This window comes from Scyliorhinus canicula, chromosome 12 (assembly GCF_902713615.1).
Source record: "Scyliorhinus canicula chromosome 12, sScyCan1.1, whole genome shotgun sequence".
NCBI classification, from domain to species: Eukaryota; Metazoa; Chordata; class Chondrichthyes; order Carcharhiniformes; family Scyliorhinidae; genus Scyliorhinus; species Scyliorhinus canicula.
Window position 1 is genome coordinate 161,671,046 of NC_052157.1, and position 22,586 is coordinate 161,693,631.

Below are 22,586 nucleotides of genomic sequence, written 5' to 3' on the forward strand. Positions count from 1 at the left end.
TTTTGGCCCATCATGCCTGCAGCAGCTCTCTGAATGAGCAATTCACATCATGCCATTCCCCTACCTTCGTCCCCACAACCCTGCACATTGTACCTTTCCAGATAACAGTCCAATTCTCAATTGGACACTTCAACCATTTGCTGCGTGACAATGTTTTTAATGCCACGATGGCTTCTTTTGCCAATCAAATCGCTGCTCTCGCTCTCCAGAAGAGCGACAGGAGTAGGCCGTACAGCCGCTCGAGCCTGCTGCGTCATTCAATATGATGACTGATCAGACATCCCTCATTTTCACTTTCCTGCCCTTGATTCCCTTACTGATCAAGGACATATCTATCTTACCTTAAATATACACAAGGACTCTGCCCCAACAGCTCACAGTGGCAAGGTGTTCCAAAGACTCAACCACCAGAAGAAATTCATACATAGAAAATAGAAGCTGGAAGAGGTCATTCGAGCCTGCTCTGCCACTCATTATCACAGCTGATCATCAAGTTCAATACCTTGATCCTGCCTCCCTTCTCTTTCCTCCTTCCTTCCCCCCCCCCCCCCCCCCCCCCCCCCATATCCCTTTAGCTCAAGAGCTATATCCAATTACTTACCGAAATCAACGCTTTGGCCTCAACTACTTTCTGTGATAGTGAATTCCACAGATTGACCATTCTCTGGGTAAAGAAATTTCCCCTCACCTCAGTCCTCAAACTATGATCGTGGGTTCTGGACTCCCAAACCATCGGGAACATTCTTTCTGAATTTACCTTGTCCAATCTGGTTAGAATTTTGTACGTTTGCGAGACAGCCCTTTCACTCCTCTAAACTCCAGTGACTAGAATCCCAACAGACTTAGTCCCCAGCCACCCCAGGAATCAGCATGTTAAACCTTCACTGCACTCCCTCCACAGCAAGAACATCCTTCCTCTAAAAAGGACACCAAAACTGCACGCAATACTCCCGGTGTGGCCTCACCAATGTCCTACACAATTGCAGTAAAACATCTCTATTCCTATACTCAAATCCTCGCACTATGAAGGCCAACATACCATTTGCCTTCTTTCCTGCCTGCTGTACCTGCACGCTTACTTTCAGCAACTGATGCACAAGGACACAAAAGGTCTCGCTGACTATCCACCTCTCTCAATTTACACCCATTCAAATAATAATCTGCCTTCCTACTGTATCTGCCATGCATGTGCCCATTCACCCAGCCTGTCCAAATCTCGCTGAAGCATCTCTGCAACTTCCTCACAGCTCACCCAACTTTGTATCGTCTGGAAATTTGGAGATAATACATTTAGTTTCCTCGTCCAAACCATTAATATATAATGTGAACAATTGGGGTCTTAGCACAGATCATCCTCTTCATCACAGTCTTAAATTGGTACCCCCTTATTCTGAGACTATATCTTCTGGTCCTAGTTTCCCATGAGGGGAAACATCCTCTCAGCATTTACCCTGTCGAGCCCCTTATGTTTCAACGAAATAACCGTTCGATCTTCTGAACCGCAATGACTAGAGTCTCAACCTATTTAACCTTTGCTTATAAGATAATCTCTCTATACCAGGGATCTTCCCAGTGAACCTTCTCTGAACCACCTCCAATTAAATAGTATTTTTCCTTAAATTCTCCCTATCTGCTCTGTTCAGACCCCTCACGATATTGAATACCTCTATCAAAGCCCCTCTAAACCCTTTCTTCTTCAGGAAAAACAGCCCCAACTTCTCCAAGCTACATAACTGAAGTTTCTCATTCTTGGAACCATTCTTGTAAATCTCCCTGCACACCCTCCAATGGCCTCACATTGTTCCTAAAGTGTAGCACCCACACACATTACTCCAGCTAAAACTGAACTAGTATCTTGTAGGGTTCAACATAACCACCTTGTTTTTGAACTCCATGCCCCTATTAAAGCAGCATAGGGTACTGTAGGCTTTATTAACCATCCTCTCAACACATCCTGTCAGCTTCAATGACTTACACACATGTATATCCAGATCTGTGTTTCTGCATCCCCTTTAGAGTTGTATCCTTTATTTTACATTGTCCATGTATCTACATTCTTCCTACTAAAATTAATTACTTCACATTCAATTCCACCTGTCACTTATCTGCCCATTCCACATCTTGTATGTCCTTTTGAATTTTTATACAATCTGCCTCAGTGCACAGTGCTTCCAAGTTTCGTATCATCACAAAATTTGAAACTGTGCCCTGTAACCAAGGTCTAGGTCAAGAGAAAAGGTCCCAACAGTGGCCTTCAAGGGGCTCCACTACAAACCTTCCTCCAGTACTCACTGATTCTTGTCACTCAGCCAATTTTGTATCCATATTGTTATTGTCCATTTTATTCCATGAGCTATAATTTTGCTTGCAAAATGGGTTAGGAGTGGGCTAAAATGCGGCAGGTGGAGTTTAGCGTGAATAAGTGTGAACTCATGCATTTTGGTCAGAAAAATGGGACGGCAACTGATTATCTAAATGGGGAGACACGTTGGGGTGCTCTGTTGCAGAGGGATCTGGGGGCTCCTCGTTCATGAGTCAGGAAAACTAGCATGCAGGTACAGCAGATAATAAAGAGAGCAAATGGAATGTTGGCATTTATAGCTAAAGGTCCAGAGGGCAGCGAAATGTACATAGGGTCAGTTAATCAGGACAAGATAAATGTATATATACACACAACAGTTTATAAATATGAGAAATGCCAAGAAAAAGATTTGAATTTATAGCTAAAGGAATAGAGTATAAAGGTAAGGAAGGGTGGTGCTACTATAATGGTAGCACAGTGGTTAACATTGTTGCTTCACACCCTGCTGCCTCATGGCACAGAGGTCCCAGGTTCGATCCCGGCTCTGGAGTTTGCACATTCTCCCCGTGTTTGCGTGGGTCTCACCCCCACAACCCAAAGATGTGAAGGTTAGGTGGATTGGCCACGCTAAATTGCCTCTTAATTGGAAAAAATTAATTGGGTACTCTAAATTTTTTTTAAAACACTGTTGCTTCACAGCTCCAGGGTCCCTGGTTCGATTTCGGGCTTGGGTCACTGTCTGTGTGGAGTCTGCATGTTCCCCCTGTGTCTGCGTGGGTTTCCTCCGGGTGCTCCGGTTTCCTCACACAAGTCCCGAAAGATGCGCTGTTAGATGAATTGGACATTCTGAATTCTCCCTTTGTGTACCCGAACAGACACCGGAGTGTGGCAACAAGGAGATTTTCACAGTAACGTCATTACAGTGTTAATGTTAGCCTACTTGTGACAATAATAAAGATTATTATTATTTACAAGGCATTGGTGAGACTACACCTGGAGTATTGTACACTGTTTTGGTCCCTTTATTTGAGGAAAGATGTAGTGGCATTGGAGGCTGCTCAGAGGAGATTCACTAGGTTGATTCCAGAGAGGAGGGATTTGTCATATGAAAAGATATTGAACAGTTTAGGCCTGTACTCTCTAGAGTTTAGAAGAACAAGGGGAGATCAAATTGAGGTGAACAAGATGATAAACGGTATGATAAAGTAGACATGGGGCGGATGTTTCCTCTTGTGGGGCATTCTAGAATGAGAGATCATTGTTTTAAATTTTCTCTCTACCTAAAACTGAGTTGAGGAGAAACTACTTCTCCCAAAGGGTTATTAATCTGTGGAATTTGCTACCTCAGAGTGGGGTGGATGCTGGGACAGTATAAATTTGAGGAGTTAAGACAGATTGTTAATTGGTGATGGGTTATGGAGAATGGGCAGGACGGTGGAGTTAAGGCCAGGATAAGATCAGCCATGACTGAATGACAGAGCAGACTTGATGGACCAAATGGCCTAATATTGCTCCTATCTTATGAAGTTATGAACCAAATCTGTTGCACGGCACTGTATCAAACCTTTGGAAGTCCATGAACACCTCATCAACAGCATTAACCTCAGCAAAAAAACTCCAGCAAGTTAGTAAAACACTACTTTCCCTTAAATCTGCACTGGCTTTCTTTAATTAACCCATATTTGTCCATTTCCAGCCTACCAAGACAGGAAGCAATTCAGTCCATTGGCTCTTTGACAGACTATGCAATTACTCCCACTGTCCTTTTCCCACAACACTGCATTCTTCTTTACAAGTATCAATTCAATTTTGTAATTTACTGTTGAGGCTGTTTCCACCGCCCCTTCTGATATTTACATTCCAGTCCGTAACTTATATTTAAAAATTTTTCATCTCCCCTCTGCTTCATTCCCAATTACAATAAATTGGTTCCATCTCACAAGATTCTTCAAATGGGAAGTTTTGTCCATATCCATCGTATTCAAATAGCTTGTGACTTTCAACACCACCATGACATCTCCCCTTCAGCTTCTCTGCTCTCAAAGAACCACAGCTTCTCCAGACCTTCATCCCTGCTATCATTCTGTTAACTAATGACTCATTTTCAAATTCTCATCCTCAAACTGCTCCACGGTCTCACCCCTTCAATCTCTGTATGTTCCTCCAACTCTACAATGCTCTTGGAATTACCTCCCTAAACCACCACATTTTTTGCGTCAAAATGGGCAGCAGGGTAGCGCAGTGGTTAACACTGTTGCTTTACAGTTTAGAAGAACAAGCCAGAGACCCGGGTTTGATTCCCGGCTTGGGTCACTGCCTGTGCCGAGTCTGTAAGTTCTCCCCGTGTGTGCATGGGTTACCTCCGGACGCTCCGGTTTCCTCCCACAAGTCCCGAAAGACGTGCTGTTAGGTGAATTGGACATTATGAATTCTCCCTCGGTGTACCCGAACAGGCGCCGGAATGTGGAGACTAGGAGCTTTCCCATTATAGTTTAACTTCATTGCACTGTTAATGTGAGCCTACTTGTGACAATAAAGATTATGATGAATATGGTGCCATCCTATTATGGACAACACTTGCCCATCCATCCGAGAATATGTTGCCCAGAAGGCAGAGTCGGAGGCGAGAGGGGCGGGGGACGACGACGGACGGAGGTTATGGGGGGGGGGAATGACTGACGGAGGTTAAGGGGGGATGACTGACGGAGGTTAAGGGGGGACGACAACGGACGGAGGTTAAGAGGGGACGGGACGGGCGGAGGTTATGGGGGGCGGGGCGGAGGTTAAGGGGGGGGGACGGAGGTTAAGGGGGGGGGACGGAGGTTAGGGGGGGGGGACGGAGGTTAAGGGGGGGGGACGGAGGTAAGGGGGGGGGGACGGAGGTTATGGGGGGGGACGGAGGTTATGGGGGGGGACGGAGGTTATGGGGGGGGGGATGACTGACAGAGGTTAAGGGGGGATGACTGACGGAGGTTAAGGGGGGACGACAACGGACGGAGTTTAAGAGGGGACGGGACGGGCGGAGGTTAAGAGGGGACGGGACGGGCGGAGGTTATGGGGGACGGGACGGAGGTAGGGGGGGGGGTGGGGGGGACGGAGGTTAGGGGGGGGGGGGATGGAGGTTAAGGAGGGGGGGGACGGAGGTTAAGAGGGGGGGGGGACGGAGGTTAAGGGGGGGGGGACGGAGGTTAAGAGGGGGGGACACGGAGGTTAAGAGGGGGGGGACGGAGGTTAAGAGGGGGAACGGAGGTTAAGGGGGGGACGGAGGTTAAGGGGGGGGGGACGGAGGTTAAGGGGGGGGACGGAGGTTAAGGGGGGGGACGGAGGTTAAGGGGGGGGGACGGAGGTTAAGGGGGGGGACGGAGGTGTACGGGGGGGGACGGAGGTTAAGGGGGGGGGACGGAGGTTAAGGGGGGGGGACGGAGGTTAAGGGGGGGGACGGAGGTTAAGGGGGGGACGGAGGTTACGGGGAGGGGAACGGAGTTACGGGGGGGAACGGAGGTTAAGGGGGGGAGAACGGAGGTTAAGGGGGGGGGACGGAGGTTAAGGGGGGGGGACGGAGGTTAAGGGGGGGGACGGAGGTTAAGGGGGGGGACGGAGGTTAAGGGGGGGGACGGAGGTTAAGGGGGGGGGACGGAGGTTAAGGGGGGGGAAAACGGAGGTTAAGGGGGGGAACGGAGGTTAAGGGGGGGGAACGGAGGTTAAGGGGGGGAACGGGAGGTTAAGGGGGGACGGAGGGTACGGGGGGGACGGAGGTTTAAGGGGGGGGGCGGAGGTTAAGGGGGGGGACGGAGGTTAAGGGGGGGGACGGAGGTTTTTAAGGGGGGACGGAGGTTAAGGGGGGACGGAGGTTAAGGGTGGGACGGAGGTTAAGGGGGGGGACGGAGGTTAAGGGGGGGGACGGAGGTTAAGGGGGGGGACGGAGGTTAAGGGGGGGGACGGAGGTTAAGGGGGGGGACGACGGACGGAGGTTAAGGGGGGGCCGGACGGAGGTTAAGGTTGGGGGGGGTATGAAGGGGGCGGGGGGGGGTATGGAGGGGGCGGGGGGGGGGTATGGAGGGGGCGGGGGGGGTATGGAGGGGGCGGGGGGGGTATGGAGGGGGCGGGGGGGGTATGGAGGGGGCGGGGGGGGGTATGGAGGGGGTGGGGGGGAGATGGAGGGGGTGGGGGGGGATGGAGGGGGGGGATGGAGGGGGTGGGGGGGGATGGAGGGGGTGGGGGGGGATGGAGGGGGTGGGGGTATGGGGAGGGGGTGGGGGTATGGGGAGGGGGTGGGGGTATGGGGAGGGGGGTGGGGGTATTGGGAGGGGGTATGGGGAGGGGGTGGGGGTATGGGGAGGGGGTATGGGGAGGGGGTGGGGGTATGGGGAGGGGGTATGGGGAGGGGTATGGGGTGGGGGTATGGGGAGGGGGTGGGGGTATGGGGAGGGGGTGGGGGTATGGGGAGGGGGTATGGGGGAGGGGTATGGGGGGAGGGGGTGTGGGGGTGTGGGTGTGTGGGGGGGGTGTGTGGGGGGGGTGTGGGGGGGGGGGGGGTGTGTGGGGGGGGGGGGGTGTGTGTGGGGGGGGGGGGTGTGGGGGGGGGGTGGGGGGGTGTGTGGGGGGGGTGGGGGGTGTGTGGGGGGGTGTGGGGGGGTGTGTGGTGGGGGGGGGGTGGGGGGGTGTGTGGGGGGGGGGTGGGGGGGGGGGGGGGTGGTGTGGGGGGGGGGGGGGGGGGTGGGGGTATGGAAGCCACCTTACCTCCAGAGCCAGGGCAGTCTTGTCGTAGGCGTGGGGACCGCTTCTGGAAGGCGCGGGCGTAGACGGGCCCGTTCTGCAGGTTGGGCAGCGAGGCGCTGACACTGGGCTGGGCGTAGGGACCGAACTCTGGCTGGGCGGCCCGCGCCGGAGCCGGGCTGCTGCAGGGTGGTGCCGGCCGCCTGCCCGCTGTCCGGGCTGCTGGCCGGGCCTAGCAGCGAGCCGGGCCGGCAGGGCTCCACATAGGGCACAGGGATCATGCCGCAGCGGCCCTCGCCGCTCTGTGCGTTCCACCACTGGTCCTCGGGCTTGTCCAGCACCCGCAGCACGTCGCCCTTGCGGAACGGCAGGTCCTCCTCGTCGTTGCCGGGGAAGTCGAAGAGGGCGCGGACAAAGTGGGCCTCGCCGGGCGGGGCGGCGCGGGATCCCGGCTGTAGTAGCAGGCCAGGAGGGTGCTGTGTAGGCCGCTGTACCGGCTCCAGCAGCGTGGTGGTGTCCAGGTAATGGATCTGTAGAACTCCAGCAGGCCGGGCAGCTGCTCGAACTCCTGGTCGCCGATGCGGTAGCGGCCTGGCCCGGGCCCGGCGCCTTGCTGCTGCCGGCTGTTGATGATGTAGTGAGACACCTTGGAGTTCTCGCTGACGCTCAGCACGTAGTCTCCCGGGATGGTGCGGCTGTCCCGCACCAGGAAAGTGCCGTGCTTCTGGCCCAGCAGCAGCTGCACCGCCTGGTCCCGCCTCATGGGCCCGAAGTACCAGCTCTCCTGCTTCTGGGCATCGAAGTTAGCCGCCATCCCCTGCCCCGCCTCCAGCCCTGTCCCCGGGCCGGGGTCCGGCTCCCGCCCGGCCGGCCGCTTCCTCCCCGCGGTAGGCCTCAGGCCTCCCCTCACTGAACTAACAGAGTCCGAGCCTCCCGGCGCCGGCTTTACCTCAGGGGGGGGGGGGGGGGACCCGCCCGCGCGCGAGGGCCGCTCCTGCTTTTTCAAAACTAAAACTGTTGGAAAATAACGCTCCCGCCGCCCGCGCGCTCACTGCTCCTTTTAGACTATTTCTATCCGCCGGCAGAAAAGGGGAATTGTGATGAGGGGCGTTCGTTCCCTCAAAGGGGCCGGGCTCCCCTTTCCGCGCACGCGCGCTCCTCCCTCCCGCCATCTTGGTGAGGTCGGGTCGCCCGCCATCTTGGTGAGGTCGGTCGGGCGGGCGGCGGCGCGCTGGCGCCTTCGTCCCTTCCCCCGTTTTGCGAAGAGCCCGGGGACGACAACAACAACAACAACAACAAGCTTTTGCCCTGATATTGCGCCTACCACCTCGTCAGCCCACACGCCAGCCCCAGAGCGCTTGGAATGACACCCCGGCACTTTCCGAGGGCCGGTGCAGACTCGATGGGCCGAATGGCCTCCTTCTGGACTGTAAATTCTATGAGGATTATCAAACAAAGAAAAGGCCGAAAGAGGTGGTTGAGGCGTTGGTTCTAATTTTCCCAAATTCCCTGGACGGGGGGGGGGGGGGGGGAGGTTCCTGAGGCAGCCTGGCCAAGACAAGGTCCGAACACATTTACCTTAAAATCAAAGTTAATCTTCGTTAAGATATAAATAACAAGTTTGAAATACAGCGTGGACTGAAAAAACGGGAGCAAATGGCCTGAACATCGAAATAACAGTAACAGAAAGAATTAGAGCTAACCGCAGCTAAATATACACAGGTAACAACTAATGATGACATCAGCTATGGATTTAAATAAGAAGATGCATAATAATAACATTCCATAACACTTCTCCCCCCACGCTTCGCGACTATGCTGTGATCTGCGCACACTGGTGATTCTGTCAACCCTGGTGATATCAGACTTCGTTCAACAGTTTGGGGTGGCATGGTGGAACAGTGGTTAGCACTGTTAACTCAGAGCGCCATGGTCCCAATTTCGATTCTGACCTCGGGTGACTGTGGGAGACTGCCCATATCTACGTGGGTTTCCTGCCACAGTCCAGAGACGTGCAGGTTAGGTGAATTGGCCTTGTGAGATTGCCCATAAATTAGGTGGGGTCACGGGGCTAGGAGTGAATGATTGAGCCTAGGTACGGTGCACTGTCGGAGCATGGGCCGGTGCAGACATGATGGGCCGAATGGCCTCCTTCTGCACTGTAGGGATTTTATTCTATGAACTTGTATCTGTGCATGAGTGTCCGCTCCTGCTCGGAACCTGGTTACAACAAAAATCACTTCTTGTTGAATTTCCACAGCAGCATTTCCTTCTATTGTGTTATCTGGAACCTTTGCTGTCCCTGAGTCATGGCATCGAATACGATATTGGTGCCAGCGAACAATTCTTCCATTGCTCAATTTCGCCACCAAATCTTGGGTCTGCGTGGGTTTTGCCCCCCACAACCCAAAGATGTGCAGGATAGGTGGATTGGCCACGTTTAAATACTCCTTAATTGGGAAAAAAATAATTGGGTAATTTGCTACCAAAGATACTGGACCACTTGGTTAAGAATGACTGTAGGTAGCCAACGCTGGTTACTGCCAAAATTCCTGGTATAAATGACGAGAGATGGACTTACAGTGAAACATGCAGCGTGGGGCCTGGCCAGTGGGGGGGGGGGGGGGGGGGGCAATAATGACAGGTGGCGGTGTTGTGCCCCAAAAAATGTAACTCTGCGAGGCTAGCAGTGCTAGCCAGTGGCTGTCGAGGGGGGCAGCGGGGCAACTCTGGACCTCCAGCCAGGGCTGAGGAGGGAGGGTGCGCAACCAGCCAAAAAGAACAGAGGCCAGATAGCTAGCAGCAGCAGCCTGCCAGGCGAACACGCGGTCGTCGAGGCTCGAGGCCTTGTCGTCCGAGCGGGAGGTGAGCAGAGCACCGGTCGGGAGGTGTGAAGAAGGCCAGATAATCACCAGCATCATGTCTCATGGAATCAACCAGCGGGGCGACTGGACGAGAGACCAGCCAAGTCGTCGTGACAGTGAGAGTGCTGGCCAACAAGTGGACCAGGCAGCTAGGGAGAGAGAGCTGAGGCCAGCCAGACAGTAGGGCTGAGAGTGAGGGAGCTGGGCAGCAACTGGACGGGCAGCAATGGTGAGATTGGGTTTCTCATTCCTGCATTGTATGCGCTGAAGATGGGTGGGGTCATGAGGGTATTGACATAATTGAGGGTGGGCTCGACATTGGATGGGCCACCACCTCACCAGGGGCAGGTCATGACGCGGCCCCCCTGCAAAGAGGGAGAGAGCCAGGCCCCCAAAATGCAAGTCTGCCTCAGATATAAGCAATCATTTGGGTTAAAACATCTTTCCTTAGCATGGCAATCATTTCTCTCCTGCTTTTCTTGTCTCCGTCCCGCTTTTGCTTTTTACATCTGGTTGTAGCAGAGCCAGGTGGGACTTTGGTCTTTTACCCATCAATAATTCAGCTGGTGGGAGGGTTTCGTAGTTGTTTGTGGTGAGATACAATAATAAAATAAGAACTTTGAGAGCTTGGTCCCCTAAGTATCCTCTTCAATCCTTCCTACAATGTCTGAACAGATCGCTCTCCCAAACCATAAGACAGAGGAGCAGAATAGGCCACTCGGCCCATCGCGTTCTGCTTTCCCATTTCAATCATGGCTGAAATCATTTGAAGCTGGATGAAAAGGCGTGGTACCACACATGGCATATCCATTCCTCTCCATAAACTCTTGGAACAACTCATTTGTCAATCATCAGAAACGAGAGAATCGGTAATCCATGAGTTGCAAAAGCTTTGTGTAGCTACTCTGTGGTACTGGGAGCTGGGTTGCTCATGATGTACACTTCCAACCGCTTAGAATGTGCATCCACGATGATCCATGAACGGACCTGCAAAATCCGTATGAATTCTCGACCGAGGACGATCCGGCCACTCCGAAGGATGTAATGGTACTAGTGGTGCCATCTTCTGGTTAGAGTGGCATGCACGACAGGATTTTACTTTGTTCTCCAAATCTTGGTCCACATTAGGCTGCCAAACACATAACCTGGTTAGACTCTTCATTTGAGAGGCACCTGAAATAGTACATAGAACATACAGTGCAGAAGGAGGCCATTCGGCTCATCAAGTCTGCACCTATCCACTTAAGCCCTCACTTCCACCCTATCCCTGTAACCCAATAACGTCTCCTAATCTTTTTTGGTCACTAAGGGCATGGCCAATCCACCTAACCTGCACATTTTTGGACTGTGGAAGGAAACCAGAGCACCCGGAGGAAATCCACACAGACACGGGGAGAACGTGCAGACTTCGCACAGACAGTGACCCAAGCCGGGAATCGAACCTGGGACCCTGGCGCTGTGAAGCCAAAAGTGCTATCCACAATGCTACCGTGCTGCCTGGATGAGCCTCATTAATTTTATCCATTACTTGGACCAGAGGATGGAACGCCACTCTCGCCCCCTACAATATGCAACCATCCTGCACAATTAACTTGTTTTTGCGCCTAACATAAGACTTCAACCCACCATCTTCTATGATCGATGGCCAACCCTCCATCAGATATATTTTCACTTGTGACAGAATAGGATCTCTGTGTACACGATGCTGTACAGATACACTGACAGTGTCCTTCCCTGTCCTGTACACGATGCTGTACAGATACACGGACAGTGTCCTTCCCTGCCCTGTACACGATGCTGTACAGAAACACTGAGTGACCTTCCCTGTCCTGTACATGATGCTGTACTGCTACCTGACAGTGTTCTTCCCTGCCCTGTACACAATGCTGTACAGATACACTGACCGTGTCCTTCCCTGCTCTGTACACGATGCTGTACAGATACACTGACAATGTCCTTCTCTGTCCTGTACACAATGCTGTACAGATACACGGACAGTATCCTTCCCTGCCCTGTACACGATGCTGTACTGCTACATGGACAGTATCCTTCCCTGTCCTGTACACAATGCTGTACAGATACACTGACACTGTTCTTCCCTGCCCTGTACACGATGCTGTACAGATACACTGACAGTGTCCTTCCCTGCCCTCTACACGATGCTGTACAGATACACTGACAATGTCCTTCTCTGTCCTGTACACAATGCTGTACAGATACACTGACACTGTCCTTCCCTGCTCTGTACACGATGCTGTACAGATACACGGACAGTATCCTTCCCTGCCCTGTACACGATGCTGTACAGATACACTGACCGTGTCCTTCCCTGCTCTGTACACGATGCTGTACAGATACACTGACAATGTCCTTCTCTGTCCTGTACACAATGCTGTACAGATACACGGACAGTATCCTTCCCTGCCCTGTACACGATGCTGTACTGCTACATGGACAGTATCCTTCCCTGTCCTGTACACAATGCTGTACAGATACACTGACACTGTTCTTCCCCTGCCCTGTACACGATGCTGTACAGATACACTGACAGTGTCCTTCCCTGCCCTCTACACGATGCTGTACAGATACACTGACAGTGTCCTTCCCTGCCCTCTACACGATGCTGTACAGATACACTGACAATGTCCTTCTCTGTCCTGTACACAATGCTGTACAGATACACTGACACTGTCCTTCCCTGCTCTGTACACGATGCTGTACAGATACACGGACAGTATCCTTCCCTGCCCTGTACACGATGCTGTACTGCTACATGGACAGTATCCTTCCCTGTCCTGTACACAATGCTGTACAGATACACTGACACTGTTCTTCCCTGCCCTGTACACGATGCTGTACAGATACACTGACAGTGTCCTTCCCTGCCCTGTATACGATGCTGTACTGATGCACTGACAGTGTCCTTCCCTGCCCTCTACACGATGCTGTACTGCTACGCTGACTGTCCTTCCCTGCCCTGTACACAATAGTGTACTGCTACGCTGACAGGGTCCTTCCCTGCCCTGTACACAATGCTGTACAGATACACTGACAGTGTCCTTCCCTGCCCTGTATACGATGCTGTACTGATACACTGACACTGCCCTTCCCGGCCCTGTACACAATGCTGTACAGATACACTGACCGTGTCCTTCCCTGCCCTGTATACGATGCTGTACAGATACACTGACAGTGTCCTTCCCTGCCCTGTATACGATGCTATACTGATACACTGACACTGTCCTTCCCTGCCCTGTACACAATGCTGTACTGATACACTGACACTGCCCTTCCCTGCCCTGTACACAATGCTGTACAGATACACTGACAGTGTCCTTCCCTGCCCTGTACACGATGCTGTACAGATACACTGACAGTGTCCTTCCCTGCCCTGTACACGATGCTGTACAGATACACTGACAGTGTCCTTCCCTGCCCTGTATACGATGCTGTACAGATACACTGACAGTGTCCTTCCCTGCCCTCTACACGATGCTGTACTGCTACGCTGACTGTCCTTCCCTGCCCTGTACACAATAGTGTACTGCTACGCTGACAGGGTCCTTCCCTGCCCTGTACACAGTGTACTGCTACGCTGACAGTGTAAACACCAAGTGCTGTAATCTTGCTGAGTCTATGGGAGGGATAGATTTCAATTCACTGAAAAGGCTCATCAAAGGCTTGTGGCCGGTAATATGGTGAACATATTGTGTCCTCCCAAATGGCCATAATGGTACTGATGGAATCTGTTTTACTGCAAAAACAATAATTCGACCTTCCTTGTCAACTGTAAATACCCCTCTTCAGCCTTTGCTAACGTCCTAGATGCAAAACCAATGGGTTTTACAAACCCGTCCTCCATTAAATGAGAAAGTGTCACCACCCACCATTGGGCGGGGCATCGCACGACGGGATAAGTTCCCTGTCTGGGGTAATGTGGACCAGCAGATTAACTGGTTTGCAGCAGTGCTGTTAGATCTTTGAAAACCTTTTTTTATAAATTTAGAGTACCTAATTCATTTTTTCCAATAATGGGCAATTTAGTGTGGCCAATCCACCTTTCCGTGCCCGGTGGGCACCGCATTGGTTGGACTGCTTTATTGACCCCTTTAATTGTACTCTTATTTGATGTTTTTAAAGTTTCCGTTGATCTTTTTTATGTTCGGGCAGTCCCCCTAACAGGAGCGGGCCTTTTTTGCTTTGTCCCTCAGTTTGTTTTGTTCTGTTTTGTTGGTGGGCCTCAAAAGAGTGGCCAGTCCACCTACCCTGCACATCTTTGGGTTGTGGGGATGAAACCCATGCAAACACAGGGAGAATGTGCAAACTGCACATGGATAGTGACCCAGAGCCGTGATCGAACATGGATCCCCAGCGCTGTGAGGCAGCAGTGCTAACCACTGTTTGCGTGCTGCCCGAAAACCTTCTTTTGTGCAGACTCCCACTTCCATTTGGTTTCTTTATGCAGAAGTAGGTACAGTGGAACCAGTGGAGGGAGGGAGGGAGGGGAGGGCCTGTTGACAGGTGGTGGTAATTCTTGCTGGTTCTGACAATTCTCACACTGCCCAATGTCATGTGAGAGAACCTTTAAGAATGGGTGTTTATAAATGGGTGTGTATATAAATATCTGTAGTGAGAGTATCTTTAAGAAATGGGTGTTTATCAGTGATGCCAGAGAGTGGGTGGAGCTGGGCTGTCTGTCAGCTTTTTGCTTTCGTTTTAAGCTGTTTGCTGCAGGATGTGTTTTAGTTTTGTTTTCAGAGCTGGATAGCTGCAGTCACAGCCAGAAGGGGTATTATTAGTCTCTCTCTCTGTAATCTAAAAACTGTAAATCGATCCTTTGGTGATTTAAAACTTATAACTGCTCTCAGTAGTGATTTAACCTGATGTGCTTCTGTTTAAAAGTTCTTTTTTAAGTCTTATGGATGTTTAAAAGGAAAGCTTAAAGATTGCGTAGTGTTGTAGTCTTGGGGGTTGTATTTTAATTGATGGTTGCTAAGATGTTCACTGTATGTTTTAAAAAGGTTAACTTGAGTTCATAGAATAAACATTGTTTTGCTTTTTTTAAAAAACTTTTCAATTTCTGCTACCACAATCTAGTAAAAGTTGTGGGTCAGGTGAACTCCATAATACACTTTGGGGTTCTCTAAGGCCTGGCCCGTAACACCAACCATTTGGTTCAATTTCTCTGTAATGCCAGGCTATGGACAACGCTTCTAGCCAACGCTTTCATCCTGCTCTGGCCAGGGTGGGCATCATGTAACTCCTGGAGCAGTGGCTGTTGCCCTGAGGGTGTTACGATGATATGGGCCCCCCACAATAACTCCCCGTCTTTGTAGACGGGATGTACAAAATTGTGTGCAAAACCAATACTATCTCCTGCAGAACAGGCGGTTACCAAGACAGATGCACACAAGGAAGGGAAAGGGATAAAATGATAGGGGATTAAAATATGGAAGATTCTTGTTGCTGATTTTGAAGTCTTTATAGTCGGCTATCTTCTCAGGATGTGGACTGTTGAAAACCACCAGTTGGATTGGATCTTCTGGGATGTGCATTCAGTCAGAACTCACAATTATCAGCCTCACAGAGGAAAGTTTAGAGTTCTCCAATTATCAGATTTTAAAAGGAGGTTTTCAAACTAATGCAGCCTGTCTGGTGCAGGTCTGGCTCTTCCTGCAGGTTGAACTGGCTGTGGAGAGAGACAGAGAAATACATTTTTTCTGGACCTTAGAGAAGTCATCAGGAGAGAGACAGAAATGAGAAATGTGGCGCTCCACACCCCTTAATCAAAAGGGTGACCATCACTCTACAAAATTGAGCCTGCCTGAGTTTGGAAGAATATTTTGGAACACCAGCACCAATCTTATCGAGAGCCAGTCAAGTCCCGGGAAATCAAAGTAGCCGGTTGGCTGCCAGCCAAGTCCATCAAAACATGTAATCACTGGCCCGGACCAAATATCACTGGTACTGGTGGTGTCCTGTCGTCAGACTATAGTTTATGGCCAAGATAACAGAAAATAAAGGGAATACACAAGGGAAATCAGGTTTAAATAGGAACGTCCTTACCCCGCTCATCATCAAAACTGCCATGGCAAACTGGCCATCAACCCAACCAACTCTGACCAGGATTATCCAGGGCCAGAGTGCAAGAGATACATCCCAAAAAAGATCAGCATGGAATGTGCATTAGAATAAAATAAAGGATGAATAGACGAGTGGAGCCAGAGCTGGTGTAAACGCAGTGCTCCCGTGTTGACATCATGTGACCCCTTTCCCAGGACCACTGTTTCAAAGTAAGGGTGCCCATTTAAGACCGAATGGTTATGACACAGGAGGCCAGTCAGCACATCAGCGGTGGGATTCTCCGACCCTCGCCGGGTCAGAGAATCGCTGGGGGCCGGCGCGAATCCCGCCCCTGCCGTCTCCCGAAGGATCCGGCACCAGAGATTGGCGGGGATGGGAACGCGCCACGCCTGTCCCGCACCCCCACCCCCCCAGGCGATTTTCCGGCACGCGATGGGCCGAAGTCCCTGCTGCTGTCATGCCGGGTCCCCGCCGGCGGGAATCAAACCACCTACCGTACCGGCGGGACCAAGCGGCGCAAGTGGGCTCCGGGGTCCTGGGGGGGGGGGGGGGGGGGGTGCGGGGGGATCTGGCGTGGCGCCAAAGGCCTTTCCCGATGGCCGGCGGGGCACCAACCACTCCGGCGCGGGCCTAGCCCCTCAAGGTTAGGGCTTGGCCCCTAAAGGTGCGGAGAAATCCGCACCTTTGGGGCGGCCTGACGCCGGAGTGGTTCACGCCACTCCATCCCTCCGGGACCCCCCGCCCCGCCGCGTAGGGGAGAATCCCGGCCCAGGTATACCGTGGCTCTCCAAATAAGCATTATATCTTCGTGCCATACACCTGCCCATTCCAGTGCATTCCAGACCCAAACCACTCGGTGAGTGAAAAGGAGTTTAAAAATAGAAATCTAGATCACCCAATTCTTTTTTTCCCAATTAAGGGATAATTTAGTGTGGCCAATCCACCTACCCTGCACATCTTTGGGTTGTGGGGGCAAAACCCACGCAAACACGGGGAGAATGTGCAAACTCCACACGGACAGTGACCCAGAGCCGGGATCAAACCTGGGATCTCGGCGCCGTGAGGCAGCAATGCTAACCACTGCGCCACCGTGCTGCCCTGAAGTAGATAAGATTCTTGATAAACAGGGTTGAAAGGTTATAGGGGATCAGCAGGAATGTGGATTTGAGGTTGCAATCAGATTCAATCATGATTCTATGAATGCCAGAACAGATTCGAGGGGGCAAGTGGCCTACTCCTAATTGATAAGTTTGTAATAAATATGAAACTAGGAAAGTTTGTTAAAATCCATCTAGTTCACTAATGCTCTGAAGGAAGGAAATCTGTTGTTTACCTGGTCTGACCTACAAAAATACAAGAAATGGCCCCCTCAAACCGCTGTTGGATTTCAAATCCACTTTACCATCTCCTCCCCATAATCCCTTGATTCTCTAACAGACCAAAAATCAGTCTTTCCCAGAAATCTGTCTTTCCCAGAAATCTGTCTTTCCCAGCCCTGAATATAATCAACAATGGAGTATCCACAATCCTCTGGGTTAGAAAATTCCAAAGCAATCACCCCCAACACCTTATCCCTCCCCACAGCACCTTATCTTGCAGTTGCAGGAGGTGTAACTCTGCCCCTTCACCTCCTCACCATCCAAGGACCCCAAAAACTCCTTCCAGAATGAAGCAGCGCCTTGCATGACCTCTAACTTACTCGACTGTATTTGCTGATCACAATGCGATCTCCTCCAGTGGTGAGACTAAACGCAGACTGGATGACCACTTTGCTGAACATTTTCACTCAGTCCACCAGTACGTCCGATCGTCCTGTCATTTGCCATTTCAACCCTCTCTTCAACAGTATAAAATCCATCAAATTTCTACCTCTCTTCAGTTCTGAAATAGTGGGCGGAATTCCAGGTGGTCGTCGGGTCATGTGGTGCTCGCTGATGCTGACAGGGAGAACGAGTTTGTTCTTTTTTTTTAAAAATTTGGATTATCCCATTATTTTTTTCCAATTAAGGGGCTATTTAGCATGGCCAATCCACCTACTTCTGCACATTTTTGGGTTGGGGGGTGAAACCCACGCAGACACGGGGAGAATGTGCAAACTCCACACAGACAGTGACCCAGAACCGGGATCGAACTTGGTACAAATAGGTGAAGTCACACGGGGTCAGAGGTTGAGCTGGCAAGGTGGGATACAGAACTGGCTAGGTCATAGAAGGCAGAGAGTAGCATTGGAAGGGTGCTTTTCTGATTGGAGGGCTGTGACTAGTGGTGTTCCGCAGTGTAGCCATCTAAGATGGCCACCCTGCAAAGGACCATGGGAATTATGACCAACCCAGGACTCAGACAGATACAGAGCCTATGTATATCTGAAACACAGGTAACCAGGCCTGATCGAAACCCTCACTCGTTTGCATTTCAATGGCCCATATTCCCAGGACAATAGAACTCCAATCAAGCAACCGGTACAGCTACAGACTGATCGGCACCACTGCCCTTACTCAGAAAGCCCAACTGCCAAGGTCAATGACCACTAAGTGCCCCGCCCAGCTACCAACGCACTCGCCCCTTTATTGGCCGAAATCGAAGACAGTGATCAGAGCCCTGTTGAAACTATTGGGTCCAAGGTTAAGGACCGCCCCAAAGATTGCGAAATCCCAGAGGATAAAAGAGGACAGAGCTATGTGTTCTGTCTCTTTTGGAACTGGCTAGTGCCAACCCAATTGCAGCAGGAACAGCCAGCTAAGTTCAAGACCAATGATCGCTACCTGACGGATGAGCCCAGCAGAGACAGAGCCACTTTATTCGAACCAGCCAAGTGAAATCCAGATAAAGGCCTTATCCATTTGCACAGTGCCGGTCACCCTGAAGTTAAGTATAGGTTATTGTAGCTGATAGGTGTAGTTTAACTCGTAGTAGATATTGTGTTTGCATGTCGAGGTAACGCTTGTGTATGTAAATAAACCATCTTTTCAACTAACTAACTGGTTGTGTGGTCATTTGATCGATATAACGTAAAGCTTGTGGTTCACCAACATTATTATTAATAGAGCAACAGTATTAGCGACTCTGTTGGGACCAAACTGTCAACAGCAGGGATCAGTGCTGGGACCTTGCTGTTCGTAGTATATATAAATGATTTGGAGGAAAGTGTAACTGGTCTGATTAGTAAGTTTGCGGACGACACAAAGGTTGGTGGAATTGCGGATAGCGATGAGGACTGTCAGAGGATACAGCAGGATTTTAGATAGTTTGCGAGGACTTGGGCGGAGAGGATGGCAGATGGAGTTTAATCCAGACAAATGTGAGGTAATGCATTTTGGAAGGTCTAATGCAGGAAGCTGTGAATGGTAGAGCCTTCAAGAGTATTGACAGAGAGATCTAGGTGCAGAGGTCCACAGGTCACTGAAAGGGGCAACACAGATAGAGAAGGAAGTCAAGAAGGCATAAGGCACGCTTGCCTTCATTGGCCGAGGCATTGAGTATAAAAATGGCAAGTCATTGTGCAGCTATACAGAACCTTAATTATGTGTTCAATTCTGGTCGCCCACACTACCAGAAGGATGTGGAGGCTTGGGCTTGAAGAGGGTGAAGAAGAGATTTACCAGGATGTTGCCTGGTATGGAGGGCATTAGCTATGAGGAGCGGTGAATAACTCGGTTTGTTCTCACTGGAACGACGGAGGTTGAGGGACGACCTGATAGAGGTCTACAAAATTATGAGCGGCATAGGCAGAGTGGATAGTCAGAGGCTTTTTCCCAGAGTAAAGGGGCCAATTACTAGGGGGCATAGGTTTAAGATGCGAAGGGGCAAGGTTTAGAGGAGATGTACAAGGCAAATCTTTTACACAGAGGTTAGTGGGTGCCTGCAACACGCTGCCGGAGGAGGTGGTGGAAGCAGGGACGATAGTGACATTTTAAGGGCTTCTTGACAAATACATGAATAGGATGGGAATAGAGGGATATGGACCCCGGAAGTGTAGAAGATTTTAGTTTAGACGGGCAGCATGGTGGCACAGGCTTGGAGGGCCAAAGGGCCTGTTCCTGTGTTGTACTTTTCTTTGTTCTTTGTTTGTTCTTTGAACCGGGGACCTCAGCGCGTGAGGCAGCAATGCTAACCACTGCACCTCCGTGCTGCCCTGACAATTTACTTTCCGACCTATATTTACATCATTTGCAAATTGACAACCTTACTTTCAGTCTCTTCATCCAAATCACTTTATAAATTGTAAAAAGTTGAGGGTCCCAGCCCTGATCCTGTGGCATACCACTCGTCATATCCTGCAACCAGAAAATATCCATTTCCTGTTAGCGAGCGAATCTTCTATCCATGCCAATATGTTGCACTCTGCACCTACTTTGCACAGTAACAATAGCAGGGCGTTTACCCAGTGTCCTGGGACTGCATGGTAACACAGTGGTTAGCATTGTTGCTTCACAGCGCCAGGGTCCCAGATGTGATTCCCGGCTTGAGTCAACTATCTGTGCGGAGTCTGCACGTTTCTCCCTGTGTCTGCGTTGGGTTTCCTCTGGGTGCTCCAATTTCCTCCCACAAGTTCCGAAAGACATGCTTGTTAGGTAATTTGGACATTCTGAATTCTCCCTCTGTGTACCTGAACAGGCGCCAGAATGTGGCGACTCGGGGCTTTTCACAGTAACTTCATTGCAGTGTTAATGTAAGCCTACTCGTGACACTAATAAAGATTATTATTTATTCCTCAATCAACATTACATAAAAATATATTATCTAGTCATTGTCACATGCTGATTGTGGGACAACAAAACTAAACTACAGCAACTTACGTTTATATACTTCCAAATACAGTATTGGCCAGGGCCCCCAAGGAGTAAGTCCCTTTTTGAACTGAGAGGACAACTGGGGATTCAATTTAACATTCATTCAAAGGTGTCTTACATTATCCTGAAGATTACCTTTCTAACAAGTATTCCATTCTCAGGATGTAGTTTTTATTGTCTGATCAGAAATGTAAAAATTGTCCAAAATCATAGAATTAGCTTCAGCAGGTGGGCGGCACGGTGGTGCAGTGATTAGCACTGCTGCCTCCCGGCGACGGTCCCGGGTTCGATCCCGCCCTGGGTCACTGTCCGTGTGGAGTTGCACATTCTCCCAGTGTTTGCGTGGGTCTCACCCCACAACCCAAAGTGCAGGGTAGGTGGATTGGCTACGCTAAATTGCTCCTTAATTGGAAAAAATGAATTGGCCACTTTAAATTTATATTAAAAGAATTAGCTTCAGCTGCTGTTAATGGGACAGCATGCTGATGTAGTACATTATTATGGCCACTTGATGGGACTGTAATGTAACTGTGAGATCAAATAGGTGGGCGGAGACCATGTGGCGTATAAGCACTGGCTAAAACCAGAATGAGCCAAGTGGCCTATTTACAAAATACTTTGTAATTCTGTGTAATAATTAAGAAGGAAACAAAGTGTTTACAAGAGGTTAGGGGTGAAGTTTCATCCTGCGGACAAGAATCAATCATATTGTGTCAGAATCATTCTCCCCTTTCATTTAAACAGCATCATATCCAATATCAGGAACTGTTTTCAGAAACACCAGGTATACATTCCATGTCACTGATCAACTGCAGTCAGTAAGAATGACTTGGGACAGGGAATTCAGACTCTGTTCCAACAGTGGGATGTGCATAAACATGCAGAGGAACAGACCAATCAGGATCAGGAGGAGGCACTCGGCCCCTTGAGTCTGCTCCACTATTCAATAAGATTGCGGCTGATCTGATTGTGACCTCAACCCCAAATTCCTGCCGACCCCCGATAACCTGTCACCCTCTTGTTGATCAAGAATCTATCCACCTCTGCCTTAAAAATATTCAAAGATTCTGCTTCCACTGCCCTTTGAGGGTGGGAGTTCCAGAAATTCACAACCTTCTGAGAGGTTCTCCTCATCTCTTTCTTAATGGCCAACCCCTTATATTTAAGCAGTGACCCCTAGTTGTAGATTCTCCACAAGGAGAAACATCCTCTCCACATCCCCCTCAGGATCTTAAAGGTTTTGATCAAGTCATCAGTTACGCTTGATACAAACATAACCATTCAAACCTTTTCACATAACTCACTCCTCCCATTCCTGGAATTTGTCGAGTAAATCTTCTCTGAACTGCTTCTAACACATTTACATGTACTGTACGTGTACTGTACATAATACGCCAGATGTGGTCTCACCAATGTCCTGTACAACTGAATTATAACCTCCCAACTTTTGTAATCAATTCCCCCCTCACAGTAAACAGTAACATTCTGTTAGCTGCACCTGGACACTCACATTTTGTGATTCATGCACTAGAACTCCCAGATCCCACCCCACCTCAGAGCTCTGCAATCTCAGCATTTGGATAATAAGCTTAATTCCTTATTCTTCCTGCCAAAATAAACAATTTCTGCCCACATTATGCTCCATTTGCCAGATTTTTGCCACCCACCTAACCTATCTGTGTCCCTTTGCAGCCTCCTTACATCTTCTTCACAATTTACTTCGTTACCTATCTTTGGGCCAACAGCAAATTTAGCAACTGTACCTTCAGTCCCGTCATCCAGTCATTGATATAATTGTAAAAAGTTGAGCCCCCATCACTAGTGGCACAA

At 50.2% G+C, this 22,586-nt stretch overlaps 1 protein-coding gene across 1 annotated transcript in view; it reads right to left on the reverse strand.

Moving 5' to 3' along the window:
- Nucleotides 1-8,181, reverse strand: part of LOC119975160 (adapter molecule crk-like) — a 47,065-nt gene extending 38,884 nt beyond the window's left edge. Inside the window, 4 exon segments of the mRNA XM_038814745.1 lie at nt 7,043-7,079; nt 7,081-7,175; nt 7,177-7,550; nt 7,553-8,181. Coding sequence (XP_038670673.1) covers nt 7,043-7,079; nt 7,081-7,175; nt 7,177-7,550; nt 7,553-7,832 — 786 coding nt within the window. The 5' untranslated portion in view covers nt 7,833-8,181.
- Between the last annotated feature and the right edge of the window lie 14,405 nt (nt 8,182-22,586).